Raw genomic sequence first — 22,125 nt, 5'->3', positions numbered from 1 at the left:
TTGGGGATTATTTACACAGCAACAATTTCAAGTGAAAGTGCAGTGTGTTATTCTCTTTTTTATGACCATGTTAGATTAAGAACTGAGTTTTAAAACCTTGTCTTTTTCAACCCTCCCCAGCGGCGCCAAGATGATGTGCGAGGTGATGCCCACCATCAGCGAGGACACGGCGCTGAGCCAGCGCGGCTCGCAGAGCAGCGCCTCGGACCCGGACTCCCACTTCGAGCAGCTGATGGTGAACATGCTGGATGAGAGGGACCGGCTGCTGGACACGCTGAGGGAGACCCAGGAGAGCCTGGGACTGGCCCAGCAGCACCTCCAGGACGTCATCTACGACCGGGACTCGCTGCAGCGCCAGCTCAGCTCCGCCCTGCCGCAGGTAGCGCCGGTTCTGCCGCCGTCGGCTGGTTTTCTTGCAGCGGTTTGCTTTGTTTACTTGGGGTCCAGGTTTGTGGGTTTGTGTGTGTCGGTGGCCCTGTTGGTAGAGAAATGGTGGAAAGCCCTTTGGGGATCGCTCACATGATGGAAAAGCTCTATATAAGTGAAAACCATTTAACATTTGTGTGTGAGTTTGTGATTTACTGGCTGCCTGTGTGGGGTAGGGGTTCCATTAGAGCTCTTCATTAAGAGCCACACACACACACACACACACACACACACAACACACACATACTAACATCACGACGTTCATGAATTACATTCATATTCTCAGGTATTTTCCACCCTATTACCTTCACTTTTCATTTGTTTGGTTGGAAGTAACATTTTCTTTATTCCCAGCTTGTTTTTTGTTGTTATTTTGGGTAAATCTAGTAAAACAAACAAAACTTGGACCACCGGCTGCTGTTTGGACGCCTCTGGTCGAGGGTTTACTGTCTTTCACAGTTTCAAATGGGAAAATGTTGAATTTCTGTGGATACAGAGAGCCTGCTGAGCTCTGAGACGGCACTGCTGTGATCTGAAGAGATGATAGACGTGCACTTTTGTCTCCGTTGCTGCAATTTTGTCGCTTCATCGTGTCGTAACCTCAAAGAAACCAGGACGATTGACTGCTTTATTAGTGGAGTTACAATAATGTGTGACTGTATTCATGCATTTTTTTTGCAATCAGTTAATCTCCTTTTTTTGTGTTTTGCGCCTGTACATAGTTCTCTCTCACATGTGGCTTTGTGAGCAGCGCAGGATAAATTCTCCCACAGCAGCGCGCCTCATTCAGACGGGCGTAATTATCTTTTAATTTCCAGTACATCACTTGACCATGCTTAAGTGAACATGGCACAAACATGGTGTCGCACAGTAACCGCTGCTTTGTGGAATTTTCCATCTCGGTGGTTCTCACTAACACCAAATGAGATCCTGCAAGACAAAGTTTAGAGAAGAGGTGTCAAACATAAGGCTCGTGGGGCCAATCTGGCCGGCCAAACCAATAAGTTTGTTAAAACGTGCATAATACAACAGCTATAGGACTCTCTGTATTTTGCACCAGAAGTTTTCATTAAAATTCTCTTTATGTTGAGAATGTAGTTATTTCTTGTCATTGTTTGTTTGGCTTATGAGAAATGGCAGGTTATTACAAGCTTTTGTTTTAAGCTCAGTGGTACAACACTGCTGTGTTTGAGCATATTCACAACAGTCACTGTGCATTTGGCTGCAGTTGTTGCATAACTCACTAAACTTGCCTTTGTTTGAAGTCAAATCAGTGCTGGAAAGGTTGAAATTTCGGCGGGGTTATGTAATAATTCCTACAGTTTGTGGAGATTAGCACTTTCTGAAAGTGTGTCAGTAATTCCAGTCACACGCTTTTCCCCGCTGCGTTTCCAGGCGACTCTGGAGGTTTGCTCGTGGAGAGAGGAGGACTTTGTTCCTGCCGATAGCGCAGTAATCCACATGGTTTCGGAGGCGTCCAACGCATCTGCATCAGCTTTGCTGTGATCGCACATTAGGACTTTGGCGCATTAAATAATACGCAATATTTTGAATCTATCCACCTTATTACATTCCTCTCCCCTTGGCCTTTTGAATATTTTGAATTAACCTACTTTTACCTCTTGGCGCTGACGGGCTGTGTCCCGGATGGTAAAAATGGGATTTTAGACTTTCTTTGCTATCTCGGATTCATCTCTTTTGGTAGATTTGTAACTCGGGGTTATGTGGTCTGCAGCTCATCCTTTAGCCTCGGGGCTTTCTCCACGCTCACAAGTCACACAGCTGGCACAAAATACGGTTGAGGAAACGGGACAGAGTAGTGGAAATAGAGCCAATAGAAATGCAACATATAGAGAGGCAGACTGCATCGTGGCAGCAGGACGACTTGTGTAGGTGTGTGTCTGGATTTGTGTATGCATCGTGAGATTTGTACGGCCGTAATAAGATACTTGTATTCATGTATTCATGGATTTGTAAATGAATCTGAACGTTGGCGAGCGTAATTAGATTTGTGTGTAAAAGGTTTGGTGTGAGCTTCATATGGACCATTCAGTTGGATTTTGTTCCAGGTCATGAAAAGAAGTCCTGAAATTCGATGGCTTGAAACTCGTTTGTAGGAAAAACTCCCAAAATCTACTGTGCAAATTGCCTCTTGCCAGGCTTCAGTCGGGGCCATAATGTCTCTCATGACATGAATATTGTACACATATGGTGGGTGGAGATTTCCGTCTGCATGTCTGTAATGTGAATTGCAGTATGTTTGATCTATGCATACTGAAAATTTTGTGTGCTTACAAGGACCTGAAAATGACACTGAGAGACTTTACATGGAAAAATTGTATTTTTCACAACGAATATACACTTGGACACATTTTGATGCATCCTTGCATATAAATCTGAGGAAATCTAAGTACGTTCACATAAATGTCATGCACGAATATAGTTATTTACATGCACAAATAAAAATGACACTATAATGGCAGACGTTTGAGTGTGTAGCTCCAGAGCCTTTATAACATGAAGTAGCACTGCGCTTGTCCCTCAAACGGTTCAAAACAAGGAGCAGTGAGCCTGCAAGTCTAGACTGAGGGCAAACAAAGCTGCATATAGGTGTAAAAAACAGACCTTTGCTGCTACTTGCAGAATTGCACAAATGTGATTACAATTTAAAAATGTGATCACAGACACTACCTCTTTTAGGCATGTGCAAATCTCAGCATGCACATGCATCGCATTTAAAACATGCACACTTGTATGTAATGTGCACGCACATCTAATAATGGCTACATGCACATTGGTCTGCACAGTCCATACCGAGAATGCATGCGTTCTCTCATTTTTTTTAATTTTTTTTATTAGAATACCAAATATGGCATCACACTCCTGTATTCCTCTCCCGTACGAGCATTCCCAATCTTTTTTTAAGTATTGGATTTGAACGGGGATCACATTGAGAGCTGCCAAAGTGAAATAACATTTCCATTATCACACAGTCCTGCTGATGTCCACTGGCAGTCCCGCTCAGCGCTGATGTATGGGTTGTCATTGTGTAATGACAGAAGCCGACGTACTGTTGCGCTGCTTTCCCTGACATCTGGCTTAAATTAGATGTCAGTGGGATCCTCCTCGCCACAAACGCTTCCATTTATTAATGCGCCGCCGCTTCATTGGCCCGTCTGCCGTCAACGCCGCTGTAATTGTTTATGATGAGAGTTGTTAGATCTGGGTAATCACGCACGGGCATTTTTTTTCTTATCAAAGAATAAAAGGACTGTATTTCGGTTTAATGTGCAGCTTCTGCCTTTTCGAACATTAAAAATGAGCTGGCTGCGCAGAAGTCGTCTTCACCTTTGTCCTGGTGCGTTATGAATTCTTTTGCACTTGACTGGCCTGTAATGATTTTACTGTATGGAATAATCTAAACGTCATTTGGCAGCAGTTCTCGGGGACCGGCCGTGTGGAATAATGCTCAGATAGTGGTGATTATTAAAGAGGGCAATAGATAGCTTCCAGGTCTATCTCCACTCTGATTGCAGAGGAGGCGATGAATAAGAAAAGAGTAGCAGTTCTTGTTTTTTTTTTTTTTTTCCTTTTTTTCTTTCTTTCTGGCCTCGTTTAAGCAGTCGACAGGCTGTGAATGTGTCTTTACTGATATCACTCCTCTTGTTTCTGAAGCCCAGAGCGCTGGCAGGATTAGATGTTGGCCCACCACAAACTTCTCTTCGCCTTCTCCTCCTCTTTACTCCTCCTCTCTTTCTGCTGTCACTGCCTTCCTCATTCTGTCCGCCTTGTGTCTTGTTTCCTTCGTTTTTTTTTTTTTTTTTTCTTCCTTCCTCCCTCCTTCAGAGGTCACAGCTCCACTGCTCGTCGTGACACTTTCGACTGATCGGAGTGACACTTGCCGTCCCCGCTCGACGCTCCCAGCATAGCTTCATCCCTCCCATACATGCATAACAATCTGGCAGCACCGGCGGTCCCTGGTGCACCTCCTCTCCTCACCCACTGTCCCCTCGTCGTCTCTTTTTCCACTTGTCATCATGTCATTTCAGTGCAGCACAGGAATTTCAGTAGCAGCTAATTTCTAATTGTGTGTCCATATTGTGGCATTATGTGTATCGTTCATGCAGCACATACAAAATGCATATTTATGTAAAAGAATCTCAGTTTAAAAACAGTTAATCAACAACCTGTAAAACATGCTTATTGGTCAACTAATTATTGAAACATATCAGCTCATTTTGAATATGATATGAAGCTAGATGTTGAAAATAATGTAAAAATTTCGAATGAAGGTTCATCATCATGTGTGGTGATTAGTGGTTAGCGTTTCTCGAGGTTTCCTCCTTCCTCAGTGTGAATCTCTGAGTCGTCTCTCATTCATTTGAAATCTTGTTTCTGCTTTATATTGATCCCCGTTTAAAAAAAACAAAACAAAACAAAACAGCCACTTTCAGGCCAAATCGTTCACTTTTATATCATAATCATGCGATGAACCATCACATATTTAACAGCTGGGTTATCTTTTTTCAGCAAATAAAACAATAGGTTCACCCTCCACTACTCCTCCGCCGCTGATGCGACTCGCGTTTCATTGCACATTGCGAGCAATTTGTTCTCGCCTCTAACTACGAGCCTCACTGGGAAACCAGGAACGCCACTGTCATCTGAAAACCTTTTTTTTTTTTTTTCCCCCTCTCTCCACGCGTGTCTTGCAGTCGTCCGCCTTGTTTCCTCTGGATGTAGAATCCCTGCTAGTACTCGATAGTCTCATTTCAGAGGAAAGGCACATTGAGCATGGAGACAAGCCGAAGCCTGCAGCGGCGGCGGCGCTCATGTGACCGTCCTCCATCCTCCCCCCTACCAACAGCGCCCATGCCGTGACACGAGCGGGCGGGCTGGCAGACAGGCGGGCGTTCTGCGCGGCGCTCAGCTGTGCCTTACTGTACTGGAAGGACCCCGGGGGGGGATGGGGGGGGGGGACGCTCCAGCCTCCTTCTCATGCTGTTTGTTTACTGTTGCCAAACGGTCTCGTGGAGGCCGCTCCTGCCTGCTGATGATGCTCGCCGCATTAGCTCCTTTTCCTGCTAATCCTCCACACGGGCCGCCTCCAAGACAGATTCGGGGCCTAATCGTGTCGTGCAGCTGCTTCCCAGCGCAAAGGAAACACAACTGTTCAGTGCGTGTTGTTGAACTGGAATGTAAAAAAAAAAAACTGATCTGGCCACACATGTCAACTGCAACATAGCGTCTCCAGAGATTTTCAGCTTTTTTGAATTGTCTGATACGCTCGAAGTCTCCAGTTGACGGTTTTTGCATCAACAGGCCCCGAGTTGTTTTTGTTCTTCTGTGAGGAGAGGGTCTGTGGTGGCCGCTGGTTGTGAGCAGACTGGCTGCCTTCTGATCCCAGAGGTGGCGGTTCGAGCAGAAGAGTCCGACGGGAAAAGCTTGAACTCCGAGGTACTCCCAGTGGCGTGTGTTGCAGCTGGTGCCACTGAGCGTGTGGATTAACATGTTTAGTCGTGTTTTGGCAGGTTTGATTGAACTTACAGGTGAAATATTTCCCTTCTCAGAAATCCTGTATTTCTAACGGTGTTTGTGTTTATGTACTGTCTGGAGCGTTGTGATTGGATAATATTGACCCGTGAGACAATGTGCACATGTAAATATGGTTTATTGGACCCTGTGGCCCAGCAGCATGGCCCTGGATCCTCAGATGTTGATCTGAGTGCTCTTTCTGTCCAGACAGACCGTAATGAGATACCATCCCATTGATCACTCCGACACCGGCGTTACAGCGAAAGCCAAGACTGGACTAAATTACTGTATAGAACATCCCATTGATCTGCGGCTTGCTCATTCACGACTGCCCCACTGGCTTCAGTGGGACGGTGAAAAATGCCATTGAGCTCCGTAAGGCGTTGAGATTTCAGATAACAATTAGAGTTTAATTTAAAGATTAAAATCTGTGACGGTAATGGAGTATTCGTGTAACGCCTCCGGTGTTTGGTCGCCGACGTCCCGGTCCGAGTCGATAATGTCTCCGCGTTTATTCGTCATACGTGACGCTGCAGTCTGTTCAAAATTAGGGCCACAGGAGCAGCTCATCCATTGCATATATCGCTAAACTGGTCTTGGACTGTACCATTCTGTGGATCCCGGCGGGGGTGAGCGGTGCATGAAGGGAGCGTGGAGGCTGAAGACGAGGAGGGGAGACGGTGAAGCGCCCTGACAGGGGCAGAGTGTGGAAATTGAAGATGACTAAGCTTGTTGAGGGGAGGGAATAAGAGGTGAATCCTTCTCCTCTTTGCGTTTGGTTTCTTTCCCCCCCCCCCCCCCCCCCGTCTCTCTGTTGCTTGTACAGGAGGCCCTCCGGGCTCCAGCAGTCCGCCAGTCAGCTGGTCTCCTCCGCCAGAGCAGCACATGATTTTCCATGATTACTGTTATTGTTTGTGCCCCAGTTCATGCTGCCCGGAGGCGAGATGTGCGGCTGATGCACGGCAGGAACAGAGGAGGAGAGAGTGCAGAGACAGCGGAGCTGCAGAGGAGTCCATCAGTGACGACGGCTTTCCCTCACTTGACAAGCTTCACAGAAAATTCCATGCTCTAATAGCAAAATGCTCAATTCCTTCTTGTTTAAAACACCCACAGTGGTGTTTACTTGACTTGCAGAGTCAAGCCTTTCTTGTTTTTCTGCTCAATTTAGCTCCAAAACCTTGTTTTTCCTCCTTCTCGCCTTAATTCTTTTCTCCCTTTAATCTTCTCCGGATTGACAAAGGCAGCGATGGAGCCGCTGGCACACACTCAGTGCACCGCATGCATCGAGTGTCTGTAATGGCTCCGACAAGAATCCCTGATCAATACCCTTGAAAAGGTTAGAACCTGACGAGCGAGACACATCCAGCACCCTTCTGGGTGAATCATCGCCGCCGGTGCCAGATTCTGGCTGACCATCCGTCTGACATCGGCCTGGCGTGGGGTAACATCAGAATCCGGCTGCGGTTCGGTCGGTGACAAAGACGGCGGAGAAGGAGCTCCTGCAGATGTAATTATCTCCCTAATGAACAGCGCGGTGGGGTACCAGTGTGCTGTAAATGTCGGGGAAATGCAGGGAGAGTAGATCAGCCTAACAAGGCTTCAGCAGCTGCGTGAATACTGAGTCAACTTCAACGGCGGCCCGTCGGCGTGTCGCCAGATCTCATGAGAGGAGCAAGCAAGAGAGGCTTCTGAAAACAAGCGATAAAACACGCAGTGGAAACACACTCTAATCAAGTTTAGATTCCTCTGGAAAGAAAAAATGTGATTAAATCATGATTGAAACAAAAAATAGAATGATTTAACAAGTCGAAAGATAGACGACCGTATTTATTTGATACCTAGTGGCCTCAGGAAGGAAGTCAGAAGCACAAATATCAAGAAAAAAACAACAAACTTCTCAGTTTCTGAAGTGCAGCTGGTGAGAAACATGGTGCATGTGTGATTAAGGTAAAGAGGAAGCAGTCGTTCAGTCACAGCTGGTGTCAATAGGGGCGAGAGAAAAAGCACTGTTATTTTGGTGCATATATCTCTTACTTGAAAAGTTAAGTTCTTGTTTTTATTGCAGATCATATCATCATATTGTGTTTACCTAACTATAAAGTAGACCTTTCCTTACTTTTTCTGCTTCGTTTGAAAAACGCATGTTTATTCATAATCTTGCTTCAGCCACACTTCCTGTAATGTGCCCGTGCTTCTGATTTGTGTGCATTCAGCAATTTATAAGGTCGAATTTTTTATTTTTTATTTTTTATTTTTCTAAACTTCTCGGTAAACCGCGAGATGCACCGCAGAAGATTTGGTGGTTTTTCCTGATTTTTTAAAGGTCTGCTCAAAAACCTTTGACGGTGAATCACAAACGTTTAAGAGAGGACAGCGATGCCGACGCATTTGTTACTTTGATGTCATGGTCTACGGTGTGTGTGCTCTCGTGTGCGTGTGTGTGTGTGTGTGAGCATATAGCTGTGGAGGTGGCGTGGAGAGGGAAGGGTGTGTGGAGGGCTGTGCGAGGGTTTGCATCACTGTGGGGAGAAGTTGGGCATGAGTCAGACCCTGAGGCGTGAAATACTGAATCTTTATAACTCTTACTCCACACACACACACACACACACACACACACACACACACTCAGCCTTGAGATCACACAGCCGAATACACACACACGGAGACACACACTCGTTCTTCTTGCTGGCGTTGCCTGAATGAATTAGAGAACTGGTCCCTGGAGAGCCACTTAAGTGAGCAGAGTGAAATGAGGTTATGACCAATATTTAGAGCTTCTTGCTGCGCCGACCTGGAAACGTAATGCTCCTTTAGGAAAAAAACCCACCATCGACAAATATTTACCGGTGGCTCCTTCCTGCAGCTGCTGGAAATTTTCCCTGACAGATTGTCGAAGCACAACCCAAAACTCACGGGCTAATGTGGGCCAACTGCACGGGAATTGAACGGACCATTCTCTGACACGACGTCCTGAGGACATGTTGGAATCTTTCAGCTCGTCGGAGCGGCTCTCCGGTCTGGGTCGGGGGGGTTTTGACCACGCAGCTGAGCTTCTTTAATGAATACTTTTTAGCCTCTGAATGCTCCACTTGACAGCCAGAAATAGACTCATGATCTCACGACTCCTGGCACCGACCGGGAATCTTGTTCAAGGACTCCTGCGGGAGCCAATCCCCACGTGGATGCGCTCGCCTCGGAGCCTCGGATGCCCGCGATCACATGACGCCATGGAGCGCGTGGCGTTTCTTCAGTACGCCTTCAGCATCATTAATTCACTTATTCATCATTAAAAGACAGAATGATTGCGGGAACGGGGAGAGTCCAGATTCTCCTGGACTTGGTAGTTTTAGAGTTAAATATCCAAAACTGAGGAATTACAGCTCTTTGGCATGTTAAATATTGCTCTCTGAAGCCAGCGTGCCAGCTGCAGTTGCCCCCCATTGCCCCCAGCTACTGGGACAGCATAAGCAGCCACTTAAATTAGCTTCCACTGATGACCTATATATGTTTTTTTTTTTAAGCATTTCATAACAGGGGAAGAAAATCCTCGGTCTTCAAGGTGAAATGTAATGACTCACTCTCTCTAGGGATTCACTCCCATGTGTTTCCCCACAACTGCATCTTTCCTCCCCGCATGGCGGACACGGCGGCTTCCCGGCACCGTCCCCCCCCCCCCACCTCTGCCTTGCTTAGATCCTCCATGTGATGTGACTCAGGTGTCCTGGTGGGCCGTGCGCCTCCTCCTGGCATCGCAGCATTGCACTTTATGATGTCCCTGGTGATCATTAAAGGAGATGAGTTGATGCAGTCCGATCGTGTGTGGGCGCTGCTGCAGGTCATCGTGCACTAATTGCCTGAATCAGGTCATTATCTGATGATTTCACTGCTGATCCGCCTCGCCTGTGTGTTCCTTGCAGGTGTAAATCTCATGAAGTGACGTCAAATTGACCGGCCGATTAGCTGTTCACATTAATCGCATCAGCGGTGTCAAACATAAGGCCTGCGGGCCAAAACCGGCAGGGAAGATTCTCCAATCCGCCCTCCCAAACTACCAAACAAAATGTAAAAAAAATTCAAAGAAAACATTGATTTTTTTCATTTTAAGAGCAGCGAACACAACACTGAGACCCAAGCGAGGCATCGATGATGCTGCCATGAAACATAGAAAACTAGCATTAACCTCAAAGCCATGCTGTTTGGGTTTTTTTGTTTTGTTTTGGACATTTCACTGTATTTTGCACTAGAAGTTTTCATTGAAAAGGTCTTTATCACCTCATGATTATTTTCTGCAGAGTTTGCACGAAGCTGAAATTCCACTGTCAACCTCTAAAACTGCAGTGTGTAAGATTCAGTTCATCTCTTGGCTCCAGATGTTAAAACTTTGAATACTGACAGGTTGAAATGCGTTTTATGGGCTGTATCTCCAGCCAAGCTCTGGCTGCAGTGAGGACCTTGGGTGTATTTTTGTGGCCGCCGTAGGTTCCCTTTTACGCCTGTGTGGTCTGGATATTTGCAGTATTATTTTATTGATCAGCATCTGCTGCTTCAGCATCCGGAGAACATTTGGGGGTTTAGGGGTTTCTCCACGCCCGATGAGAATGGCCGTAAGCGATTTTTTTTTTCACTTCCCAAAGTCCGAGGAGTAGAACCAGCGTGGTTACGATTTGTAATCCAAGTTAAAACTGCCCCCAACCTTTGTGCTACACCTTACTACTGCTACTAAATCTTCCATGAGGCACTTTCTCTTATTATGCACTTTGAATGAAGCATCAAGGCTCATCCTGCAGCAGCCTTGAGAAACACACGTCATGTTGCAGGGATGAGTTTTATCTCCGTCTTTGTCCGGTACCGAATGATTTACCGGCACTGCTGCCGTCTGATTAAACTGTTTGCACCGGTGTGGTCACCGGAAGGTAAATACAAGCTCAAAACAAAGCGCAGCGAACAGAAAGTGCACTGTGTACAAACTGGCAACTTCACCCTCTATCATGTGCTGGCTCAAGGGCCAGTGACGTGCACAGGCTGAAATGCGCTCCTGATGCTCATGCTAACCATGCTAACGTTGAACTTTCTAGGGGAAAAAAAAAACCCAGTAATGCTATGCAATCTGTCTTTAAAATAGATAAGCAGCGTGTAATGAATAGCTTGACGTCTCACTCACTGTAGGGATTAGGAAGCTGCCGCCGCAGGTGGCGGCGGTTAATTAGCATCGGGCGCTAGTTAGCTGGCGTGGTTGTGTTACCGGCAGTTTGCAGGCCTGGTATTGCACTGAGATAATCACAGTGTGGCTTCCTTCAAAGACAGGGCCAACCCACCCACCGCTCCAGCAGCTGCTTATTGTGTTCCCCGAGATGAGGGCAGTCATTTTGCTGCTCCCCTCTTTGTTGCCAGCTGCTGCCCGGCCAGCGTCTATCACCTGAATCGGAGAGGGCACGCTGCATACCGCCGCACGGCCGCAGTCAAGTCGCCCTCATTTCTGCACTGATCAGTCAGACGTTGAGATTAAAAGCGTAAAGAAATATGAATGCTCTTCATTTGGAACAGCGTTCCAGAAATTCATTGTGCTGAAATAGGTGTGAAACATGTTTAATGTGCTGCACTGAGTCATTGTTTCTGGTCCAAACAGCATCTGAATGAAAGAACCAGTGAGTACAGAGCGCCTTGTCGGAGCCTGAACCCAGAGAGAGGCACAGAAGGCAGGATAATTACTGTTACAGGAGAGAGTTTAGAATAACTTCAGCAGAGGAAACAAAGGATTCACCAGAACACAAACAAACAAACCAATGAGGCGGATTGGTAAATAGGTTAACATGCTAATGGGCCACGAGCACTGCAGGAAATTACATCTGAATTTGGGTAAAAAAAAAAAAAACTTTTTCTTCAGTAAATCTCTTGCAGTCTTATTGGCAGTTTTCCTCTCCTACACTAATGCTTATCTCAGTTCACTGTTTTTCCCCCACTCTGCACATGAACTTGTGAATGTCCATCTACTCGAAACGGGCACTGTCGATGTTTGAACTGGAAACTTTCCTGAAATGAAAATGCAAAACAATGAAGGATCTCAATCAGCACGCTGGCTTGTGGAAATCTCCTTCAGATTAAAGCCTTGAGTTCCAGCAGTTACAGCACTCGGTCCTCTCTTGCGTCATCACCAGCAAATGTGCAGCTCATCAACTCGATTTCCACCCCCGGTTTAGCTTTTGAGGATAAACATCTAGAGCTGGACCCCTTCTAGAGGTTTCAGGAGGACTGTGATGGCGTGGCGTCCTCTGAACTGCCCGATCATTGAAAACGTCTCGCTACAGATTTGTTCGTATTACAGTGAAGCTATATATGTGTGTGTTTGTGTGTGTGTGTGTGTTGTGATAGCGCTGCAGAGCTGCAGAAACTGACCCATTCATGCAGCTCATGAGTAACTGAATTACGCAGAATGTCTGTGTGTATAGTAAAATGTTTTCATTGTTCCCGACAAAGAGGCGTTTGACGGAGGCCACTGGGCTCTGGTCTGACTGAGAGAGCGTTCCTGCGCCGCTGGAGCATGTGAGGATCACAGGTTTCAGGCTTTACGGATGCCTTTAAAGGATCCGGGGCCTCGGGGGCAGTAAAGCAGATTTTATTGAAGCATTTCTGGGAGTTTATAACTATGTACGTTATTATTTCGTCCTCTGGAGATGCACACAGAATGCAGATCAGCTGCTGAGGCTCATTTTCTCCCGCTGCTTCTGACTGAAATGCCTAACGCGGCTAATTAGCATCTTGATTGGCCGACGTGAAGCAATCTCCCTCCGTCTCTGACAGCATTAGTCATGTAAAATGCAGACAAATGCATGGTTGATCACAGATCCCCTGGAGTTCGGATTAGTCAGCCGCTTTGTTCGTATCGCGAGCTATATTTACCGACACGTTTCTGGACGGCCCTCGCTCTGATTGAGGTCGCAGGCTGCCGTGTTTTGATCACAGTTTGAACTTCAGGAAAACCTCGAGGCAATTTGATGAGTTGATTGATTCACTGATGTCACTGATCTGTGGTAAAATATCAATTTAATCCATTTATTGAAGTTGAAAAGCCGTTTTTCTAAGAATAGCCAGCAATGATGCAACTTGCAGACACGCTGTCTGCCTGAAGTGTTGCCTTCACAGTCCTGTCTGATTCCAGCAATCAGCTGAATTCCCTCACATTTTTACCACGGTAACATGTAGGCTCACTTCTGACCTCCTTTAAACACTGACTTCATGTGAAAGTTTCAACCATGACGACTCCAGAGAGAAAGGCTTTGTTTACGCACCATTTAAACTGAAAATGCATCATTTTGGTGCTGAATTTTAGAATAAAATCTTCCTGAATCTTTCTCATGCTTTGATCATTTCTACAAAAAGAATACGTCACCATCGTCATGCAGATGTGAAGCTGGAGAGATCTGATGTTTGTGTGTGTGGATGCATGTTTGTTTTTAAACCTGTGTTTGCAAATACTTTCCTCTTTAGTGTTTAAATTACATTTAACTACCAAAGATGTATCGTACAAATATGCTGTATTGATCTCACTGTGTATCATCAGAAATTAATATTTATAATAAATGCAATAACAATAATTATGCATAAAACATGAAATAATGAATTCATGTGCACTTGCCCTTAGCTGCAAATGGAATTTATTTAATTTATTGCAATGAAGACTGCAATAATAATCTTCTGCATTATTTACATACATTCATATATCAATAGAAATCATCGGAGGATTGAATAATTAAAATACGTACTATTATCAGATATTCAGCCATTTTATGAGCAGCACGGGATCATCGTGCCGCAGTGTTTCTGACAGTTTCCTGGTTTATTTGACAGGTTATGGATGAATGGACGGATGTTCTTTTTCCATAAGATTCAGGAAGCGTGATGATTTTAAAATATGATGATTACATTTTGAAGAAGGGATTGCATTTAATAAGTCTCTCTCATTTTTATCTGTGTTTTCTGTCTGTTTTGACATGTCTGGAACAAATTATTTAAAGAAAAACAGATCAAACTGCTTAATAGTCCATAATCCCCATACGGGATGCTATGAAATGTGTTTGAGAGTGCTGAATGGAAATATCTGAGATATAGTTTCAACACCTGAGGGTTTGGAAGAACGCAATCGGCCCTGAACGTGACTGATGGTGTTGTGGTTTTGTCTTTGAGTGTGATGTGCGATTGTTATGACACATATCTCTACGACTGCTTCGTGTGTCTATATTTGGCCGTCGATGTGCTAATTGATGATTCCCTCGTGCCGCGGCGCGGCTTCGTGATTCACCCGCGCACAAAGGGAGGGGCGGAACCAGAGGGAAGGCGACACCAGGCGGGACTGGAATTGAGAGGCGACTGCCGGGGGAAGAGGAGCGACGAGAGCGACGGGCGCGAAACGGCAGGGGAGTGACGCGCCGCACGTGACACGGAGGTCACACTTTATCACCCCGTGCTCAGACGAGGGCTAATCCGGGCCGTAACTCACCTGGCGACCTCGGGCCGGTGCCCCTCCTCTCCTCACACTCCACACTGCTCATTCACAGAAAGCGTCCCGCATTCATGCTCGTCCTCTCGCAAAGTCTCTCTCACCCAAGGTTGTTGTGAGATGAATGAATGTTTGTTACTCGCCAGCGTTTCTACCACGAGGCGAAGCCTGGCCTGTGGAAGGTGGATACAAAAGAAAACTATTGACGTTTCCCAGCAGAACAGAAGGACGTTCGCTCATCAGTTCATGACGGTTAAACACAAAATCAAACACCAGTGAGTCACAGTTGAAAGAAATCTTATTGACCACATTATCAGTGATGGAAATGTTATACTTTTATCTGGTTTTTCCTCTGTAGTCCTTTTATATTGCTCTCATTGAAGAACGTAAATTCATTTCATAGTATGTCATAAATACACACACGCAAGTGAATCTAACTTCTATGTTGCATGAAAGTATGCTAAGGAGTGTGAAACTAATCGAAATGACTTTGTATTTCATAACATTTCAAGTGAAAACTCTTCATTTTATGCATTTTCCTTTTACTATTTGCAGGGACGGGTACCGTTCACATTTGAACTGATAATGTGTTTTATGTGGCAATAAATGTTGATTTGCTGCTGGTTGCAGACAAGTTGCTTTTGGATCCTAGCATGCTAGCACCTGTTAGCGTGCTAGCAGTGCCGAATGCTGGAGTTGTAGCCGTAGATCTGAGGCTGTGCAGGTTTGATTTTCTGTGAATCGGTACAGTGCAGGTGTGTGACTGGCGACATATCTCCACATTTAAGACCAGTTCAAACCAGTCTGAGCTCTGCCTTTTGCTTGGGATTGTCTTGGACAAACTCCTTCTAGTCTGGATATTTTATATTACTGGTTAAAGATGGATTAATGACTGTTCTGCTCAGAGATGGTGTAGTATTCAAGGAGCAAGAGGATGTAACTATGATGGAGCATGATGGCCACAAAACAATATGTCCGCCTGCGTTTGGTGCCATTAAGCTTTGTCGGTTATGGAGATAAATGCAGCTATATGTAAAAGAAGCGCGGACTCGGAGCGGCGTCCTTCCACCCAGACTCTGTTTAGTTAATGGATTGCTAGTCGTTCGCCAGGTTGATGGTCTCAATAATTCAGCCGTCGTTTATTTAGAGCTAATGGACGTAAACGCCACCTTCCTGCTCTAATGGAGCCGCTGGACAGGAGCGAGGCCTCGGGAGTCGTTTACCTACGAGGTGCCAGTGGACGGCCGGCAGACATCCTGCCCGTGGCATTACGTAAGAGCGGCCTGGCTTTTCAGAAAGAGTGCCACTTATCGTGTCTTGTTTACAGCGGCGAGAGCCAGAGGGGCCGAGCTGAAAATATCATTTGGCGTGGAAGCTTCCAGCGCGGTGGCGAGGAAAGTGGGCCAGAGTGATGCAGCAGTATATACGGCGCTCGGTAAGGCGATGTGACGCACAGCTGCGTGACTGACAGCTCCAGTTCTACCCGCACAAAGTAGGTCGCAGCCAACTGCCCCCCCCCCGGTGAGACTCTGGCAGGAGGAGGGTCCCCGGATTGTTAATTTATATCTGATCGGCTCGTTTTCGAGAAAACCTGAAATATGCAGCTTTTCGGGATAAACGCTGGACGCCGCTTCAGATTAGGCAATGAGTCAGCTAATCAGGATGCACGATGTCCGACCCTGTGAATGAGCAGAGTCCTGTTTCCGTCCTAAATGACAGGCTTCGGATGTAGAAGTGGCTGCGGCTCTGCTTTTATCCGCTCCCCTGAGATGAAGCCACGCCGCCATTTCTCTCTGTCCCCTCTTGACCTCCACACGTCGCCAACGCCACGTGACCGCAATATCACAGTCCTCCTCCGGGCCCGAAAGACAAAAGGGAGATATTTTGAGATAAATAATAAAGTCAGAGAGGAACAAAGAAGAGGAAAAAGGGAAGAGATGACAGGAAGGGAGAAGGAACAGTCAGTCAGCTAACCCAGCAACTGCAACATGGATTCAGGTTTATCTTCTGAAAGAAATTTTCTTTGATACAAACAAAGCATTTAAAAAATTCCTAACCCAAAAAAGGTGCTTTTTTTTTTAGTTTGATTTCAAAACTGATTCTAAGTTTACACAAGCTGAACTGGAGTCGCATTACTGCCACCCAATGCTTGTTGCTCAACGTTCAAGCTTCCTCTAATTTTCCTAATATCTCTGAAGGATTAATATTCTCAAAAATGTCAAACAATAGACATTAGGATTCTGCTTTCCACCCCCACAAATATCTTTCAAATGTAATATTAAAAATATTACGTTGTTGACTCATCGCTGCTCTCACCAAACCTACAGACTTGGTGAGAAATGAAGCTTTTTTATCATTTTAAATGTGAGGAATGTGCCCTTTGTGTGATTTATTTGCATGTGGGAGGCTCAGCTAAAGCAAACCGTTCCTTTTTCATATGCAGAATGTTTGTAAATGCTACCGAACAAGCAGACGGCAGCGTTTAAACAACTTTAACAAACTCACAACAGCATGAAAACACGGGAGACGACGCAAAGCGTCAGGGTTGCATTCATTTATTTACACAAAGTGGAACCGTTTAAGTGCAGGCGGAGGGCACGCCTGGGTATTTTTAGCGGGAATCTGTGTTTTCACATAAATATAAATACACACAACCTACTGCAGAGTGGCATGAAATTATCATACTGATAATCGCTGTTGTTGTTTCGTAACTCCTCATCTGAAGCGTCGCCTAAAAAAAGACAGACGGCTTTGAAGTGACTGAGCCTGAAGTTGGTAACGTCTTTATTCGCGGGCTGTCACGGGCCGTTACATCCACCAGAGGAACCGAGCCTCTTTGTTTTCAGCGGCGCCGCACCTGACAGATGTTCGTTCCTCTGCGCTCGCCGCCGAGCTCGCTTTTCCACTCCTGAACGGTGAATCACGCACGCCGTTTCCTGTCGTCAACGCGCTTCTGCAGGACTTATTTGTGAAGGAAGAAGAGGGGGAAAAAGAAATCTAGGTTTTATTTCAGGGGCCACATGCAGCGTGATTTCATCTCTGTGAAATATTGTCATAATAACCTTTGAATATAAACTTTAAATCTTTTCTATGTAGTGTGTGTGATGAAAATGTCTATATTTTCACAAAAACATACAATTACTCTGGAGAACGACTCCAATCTCAAGATGTGGCCAAGTTTAATGAAACTTTCCAGACGGTTTGCATCAAAAGTTATCTTGTCCATCACGAATATGGTGACGGTAAAGTAAAGACCAGAGCCTCAGAGTGAGCTTCCTGAAGTCTCGCATCCTCATTTCTGTAATCTGATGATGTGCTCGGTCTTTATGGCGGTCTGAGCGCCGCCTGGGGTCCCGGAGAGGCGTTAAAGGTGACCACAGGGATGAGATTAGGAGACAGTGTGGGTGAGACGGTCATGTCTATCCAGGATGCAGAAGTGTGTAATTATAACTAATTCAAACATAAAGGGTTTTAAAGAAACCAAGTGCGCTTTATGATGCTATTGCAGGTTTAGTTTGTCAGTTTAATTGATGCTGCTTTTCAAAGTGCAGCGGCTGCAGGAACCACAGTACATTCCATTTTGCCCTCCGTAGACGCAGACATTGATTTCACCCGGGGCTTTAATGCTGAGAGCCTCTGCACTAATCACGGGAATGAGAAATCGTTGGCGTGTCGTGTCGTCCGACGGAGTCGCCGCAGGAGTCCGGGCCCGCTTACAGGTCGCAGTGGACGCCGCTCCCGCGCACGGCCGCCCGGCTCCGTGATGAATGCGCTGACGGAACAGGTAGAAAAGAAAATGAGAAAACTCTGCGCCGTCTGCTTTGATGGAAGACACGTGTCGAAGGATTTGAGGAGCGAGTCGAACAGAGACTTTAAAACTGCAAGAATCACTGATTTTATGTCACCGATAAACGGAAATTATGAAGCATCAAGTGAAGAGAAGTATCTGTACCGTAATAAAACCACACACATCTCTGCAGTCACCTGAAAGGACATTTTAGAAATGACTCCAGTCAGATCTGACTTGTGTCAGTCGTCATGCACTTTCTTAACACATCTAGTCTTTGGCCTTGATGCTTTTCCAAAACATGGTTTATCTGTCCGTGACCTTTAACTACTACGGTCTTCCAGACTATATATAAGCCCCTGTATGTTAAAAAATCCGACATATATGATTCACCCTGGTGTATGAGAGGGTTGACTTTCTTAATTTTCTTCATCATTTAACGTAAGTTTCTTCACACTCCGGACTCCGTATTCTGCTGCATATTTCATGACTTCTGCACCACTGTAGCAGCATTCGCTCGTCATACGGGGACATCTAGTGGTCACTGATGGCATGTGGCTTATATTTTGATATATAAGTTCATATTCTACATGCAAATAAAAAACGTGACTTATCGTTTGAAAAATACGGTAATTGTGGCATTTCTTTAGATTCTTTTTGCAATAATAAAAAAAAAAAAACTCTGGCCATCACATCCAAAAGAAACGTGCATTTCAGTGTCGCCTATAAGACGATAATGTCTCTCGTTGCTTTGGGAATTAATGCATTGTTATTCCTAATAACAGTGTTCTTCCTCTTCTTGGATCCAGTTTTGTATTTTATAAGTCAGTTTGCTTTGTAAAGACGTGCACCGACCTCCTGCCGTGTTTCAGAAGTTATTAACTTTTTTATTTTTCATCATTTTCACTTTATTTTTGAGCTTTTTATGTAAAAGTTCAACCACCGACTAAATATCTTGACATACACAACATGGGAACAATATTCCCTGCAGTCATTCGGGATCTGTTCAGTGTGTCACGGATGCCGATTTCACCGTGACGATACATTTGTGATAATATGTTCCGGTAATTACTCGCAAAGTTCACTTCGCCGCATGGGCAGAACCAGATAAATCGAACCCCCAACCTTTGGATCAGAAGACAAACCGCTCTGCCAGCTGAGGCTCTGTAAATCCTCATCGAAAGTCTAAATATCTGTGTTCCCTTCTCCTGAACGCTGTAAAGTCAGGTCAGCTCTGAAGGCGTTTGATCACCTGAAAAACATTTTAATAACAGATGTCATTTTTGTCTCTGCTGTCTTTGTATTCCCACCTGTAAAATATCTTGTTCTATTAACCCGATGCAGCCTACAATGTGGCTAATTTGGTCGAAGAAGTGTCATTATCTGACGCAAAACCTGCGGCAGCTGCGACGTGAGTCAGCGTGCACGCTGCGCACATCGACTGCTGCCGTACGGCGGCGACTCGCATTCACAGGCTAATGAGAGTTTGTGTAATCCGCCGTGCCTTTTATATCTCTGACGCCACGCTGAGCGAGGGGCCCTAATAGAAAAGAACTGGACTTTTTGAAGTGCTGCACATGGGATGAGGCACATTTAGTCCTTCTCTGCCTGTGACTTCTTGGGAAAGCTGGGATTACATATATCTTTATTCAGGGTTGGGGTTAGGTGTTTTTTTTTTTTTCCTTTTTTTTTCACCTTTCTGTAATAATTACTAACAAAAAGAGAATATTACCATATATGAGGTCAGTTTTTATTAATTTCAGCCAAACATTTAATCCAGAGTTGGTCCTGTCTGTGCTTCTTTTCTACATTTCCTGCAGGAGTTTATTCAGACCTGCGAGTTACGTAAGGCTGAGGCAGACACGGCCTGCTTTTACCCTTCCCCTACTCTGCTTTGTCTTTATCCTTTTCACCTTACCGCCAGCACTATCGCTCCCTCACACACAGACACACACACACACACACGCGCGCGCGCGTCTCACACTCCTCGCTTTCATTTCTACGCATGCTCGCACCATTTCTGTGCTTTTTTTGTGGGAGATTAGATTTACCGACATTTATTTTCTGAACACCTGCAACAACCCCAATCCAACTTTCAATCAATCAATCAGACTCCATTTGTATCAAACTGTTTATAAAAGGCAGGAAGGAGAAATGGCAAAAAATACTCCAAAGAAAGAAACTCCAGCTGTGTAAAAAAAAACAAAAACAAAAACATAGTATTTACTACATGCTTCTTTTTTCTCTTCATGGACTTTCTCTCTGGGTGAAACACACACGTTTAAAAAAAAAAAAAATCCTCAGCTGCGGCTCTGCAGCACGTTACTGCAGAAGATCACACACATGCAAACAGCCGACTGTAAAAGATAAAACGTGTTTGAAGTATCCCAGTAAGACAGAACACACACACACACACACACACACACACACACACACACACACACACACACACACACACACACACACACACACACACACACACACACACACACACACACGACAGCTCACACAGGTACACACACATGTCAGCTCACACAGGTACACACACCGCGCTCCCATTTCTTCCTGTGGGTTGACCTCCCTCTGTTTGATTAAGGACTAGCAATGGGAGGCATGTGCTGAATGACCTGGTCACAGCATGCAACACACACACACACACACACACACACACACACACACACACACAGATACAGTGGCTCATCCTGTGATTGGATGAGTGTGTGTCGCCGGCCCGAGCGCCGTGGTTCGCCTCGAGCCGCCTGCCAAGAACTGATGTCACCGTCTCTGTGTAGACTCAGCTCATCTCTGCCTTCAACAAGGGCACAGCACAAAGCACACTGGCCTGTCTTTGTCCCCGTCTCTCTCACACACACACACACACGCACACACACACTCACGCTCACTCGTGTCTGTTGCTTCGTGCACATGTGGTCGTTTTGCTCCTGCATCCGTTACGCTTCACGTCCATGATTCCAGGAACACTCAGAAAGCCACGCCTCGGTTCGTCTCCGGCCTCAAGCCGCCGCTAGCACACGTCTGCGGCGGCGGTGGGGAAGCAGGGGTCGGCGACGCGAACTCACACCCAGGAGGTTGCTGGTTTGATCCACTGACATGAAAAAAGATGAAATCCACAATGAGTTCTGAAAGCCTGAAGTGTAACATCAGCTGTCTCAGTTTATACTGAACACTCTGGGTATATTCTGTTATATGTAACCATTTACAGAATATTAATTATATATTGTGCATTTCAGTGGATTATCGCATTAATTATTTCACATTTCTGCTTTTTAACTTCCATTTTAATATCTTGCTACTCTGTTTTTGGATCAAAGTATATTTTCAAAAGAGGCAATTTTGTTTGAGTCCTTTTCTCTCTCTCTCTTTCAACTGCTTGAGGAAGATCTGAGTCCTTTTTGACTCAGACAGAACTTTATTGTTGTTCAGTTATACGCTGTGTAAAGAACAAAATTTCATTGGTTGAAGTAAACTTGTTAAAACAACAACAATAAAACCATCAGTGGAACTGGCTCACGGCACATGTTGGAGATATTAGAGTTCAAAACTGACCATTGAAGCAATCAGAGTGCAAATTCTGTGAGTCCACATGCATATTTTATGCACTTTGCGCATCTTCCCACGATGCACTGTGGCTCAATCTGTATCAACGCTGCATCTCAACCAGCTCGGCTCAGGTATGTGCTTCAGCACTGGTATTTAAATGCCAAGAGACGCGGCGCACACGAGGCGATTACATCGGATGGCGAACACTGACATTAATGAGGATGAGGAGAGAGAGAGAGGAAAGAGGTGAAGCTGCAGCGAAGAGTCCGCCTGATGTGTTTTCTGTTCCTACAGAATCTTTCAATATGAAAGTGTCTGATTG

The 22,125-nt window shown here is 45.4% G+C and overlaps 1 protein-coding gene across 4 annotated transcripts in view; it reads left to right on the top strand.

Annotated features, from left to right (window-relative positions):
* ppfia2 (PTPRF interacting protein alpha 2) overlaps positions 1–22,125 on the top strand; it is a 126,596-nt gene that overhangs the window by 10,007 nt on the left and 94,464 nt on the right. For all 4 annotated transcript variants that reach the window (XM_030113212.1, XM_030113210.1, XM_030113211.1 and 1 more), the window contains exon 2: positions 124–379. In XM_030113212.1, the coding sequence (XP_029969072.1) occupies positions 131–379 (249 nt within the window). In that variant the 5' untranslated portion in view covers positions 124–130. The remainder of the gene's footprint in view (positions 1–123; positions 380–22,125) is intronic.

This window comes from Salarias fasciatus, chromosome 17 (assembly GCF_902148845.1).
Source record: "Salarias fasciatus chromosome 17, fSalaFa1.1, whole genome shotgun sequence".
Classification (NCBI taxonomy): Eukaryota; Metazoa; Chordata; class Actinopteri; order Blenniiformes; family Blenniidae; genus Salarias; species Salarias fasciatus.
Note: the sequence above shows the minus strand (reverse complement) of the source record. Positions and strands in the feature narration are given on the sequence as shown.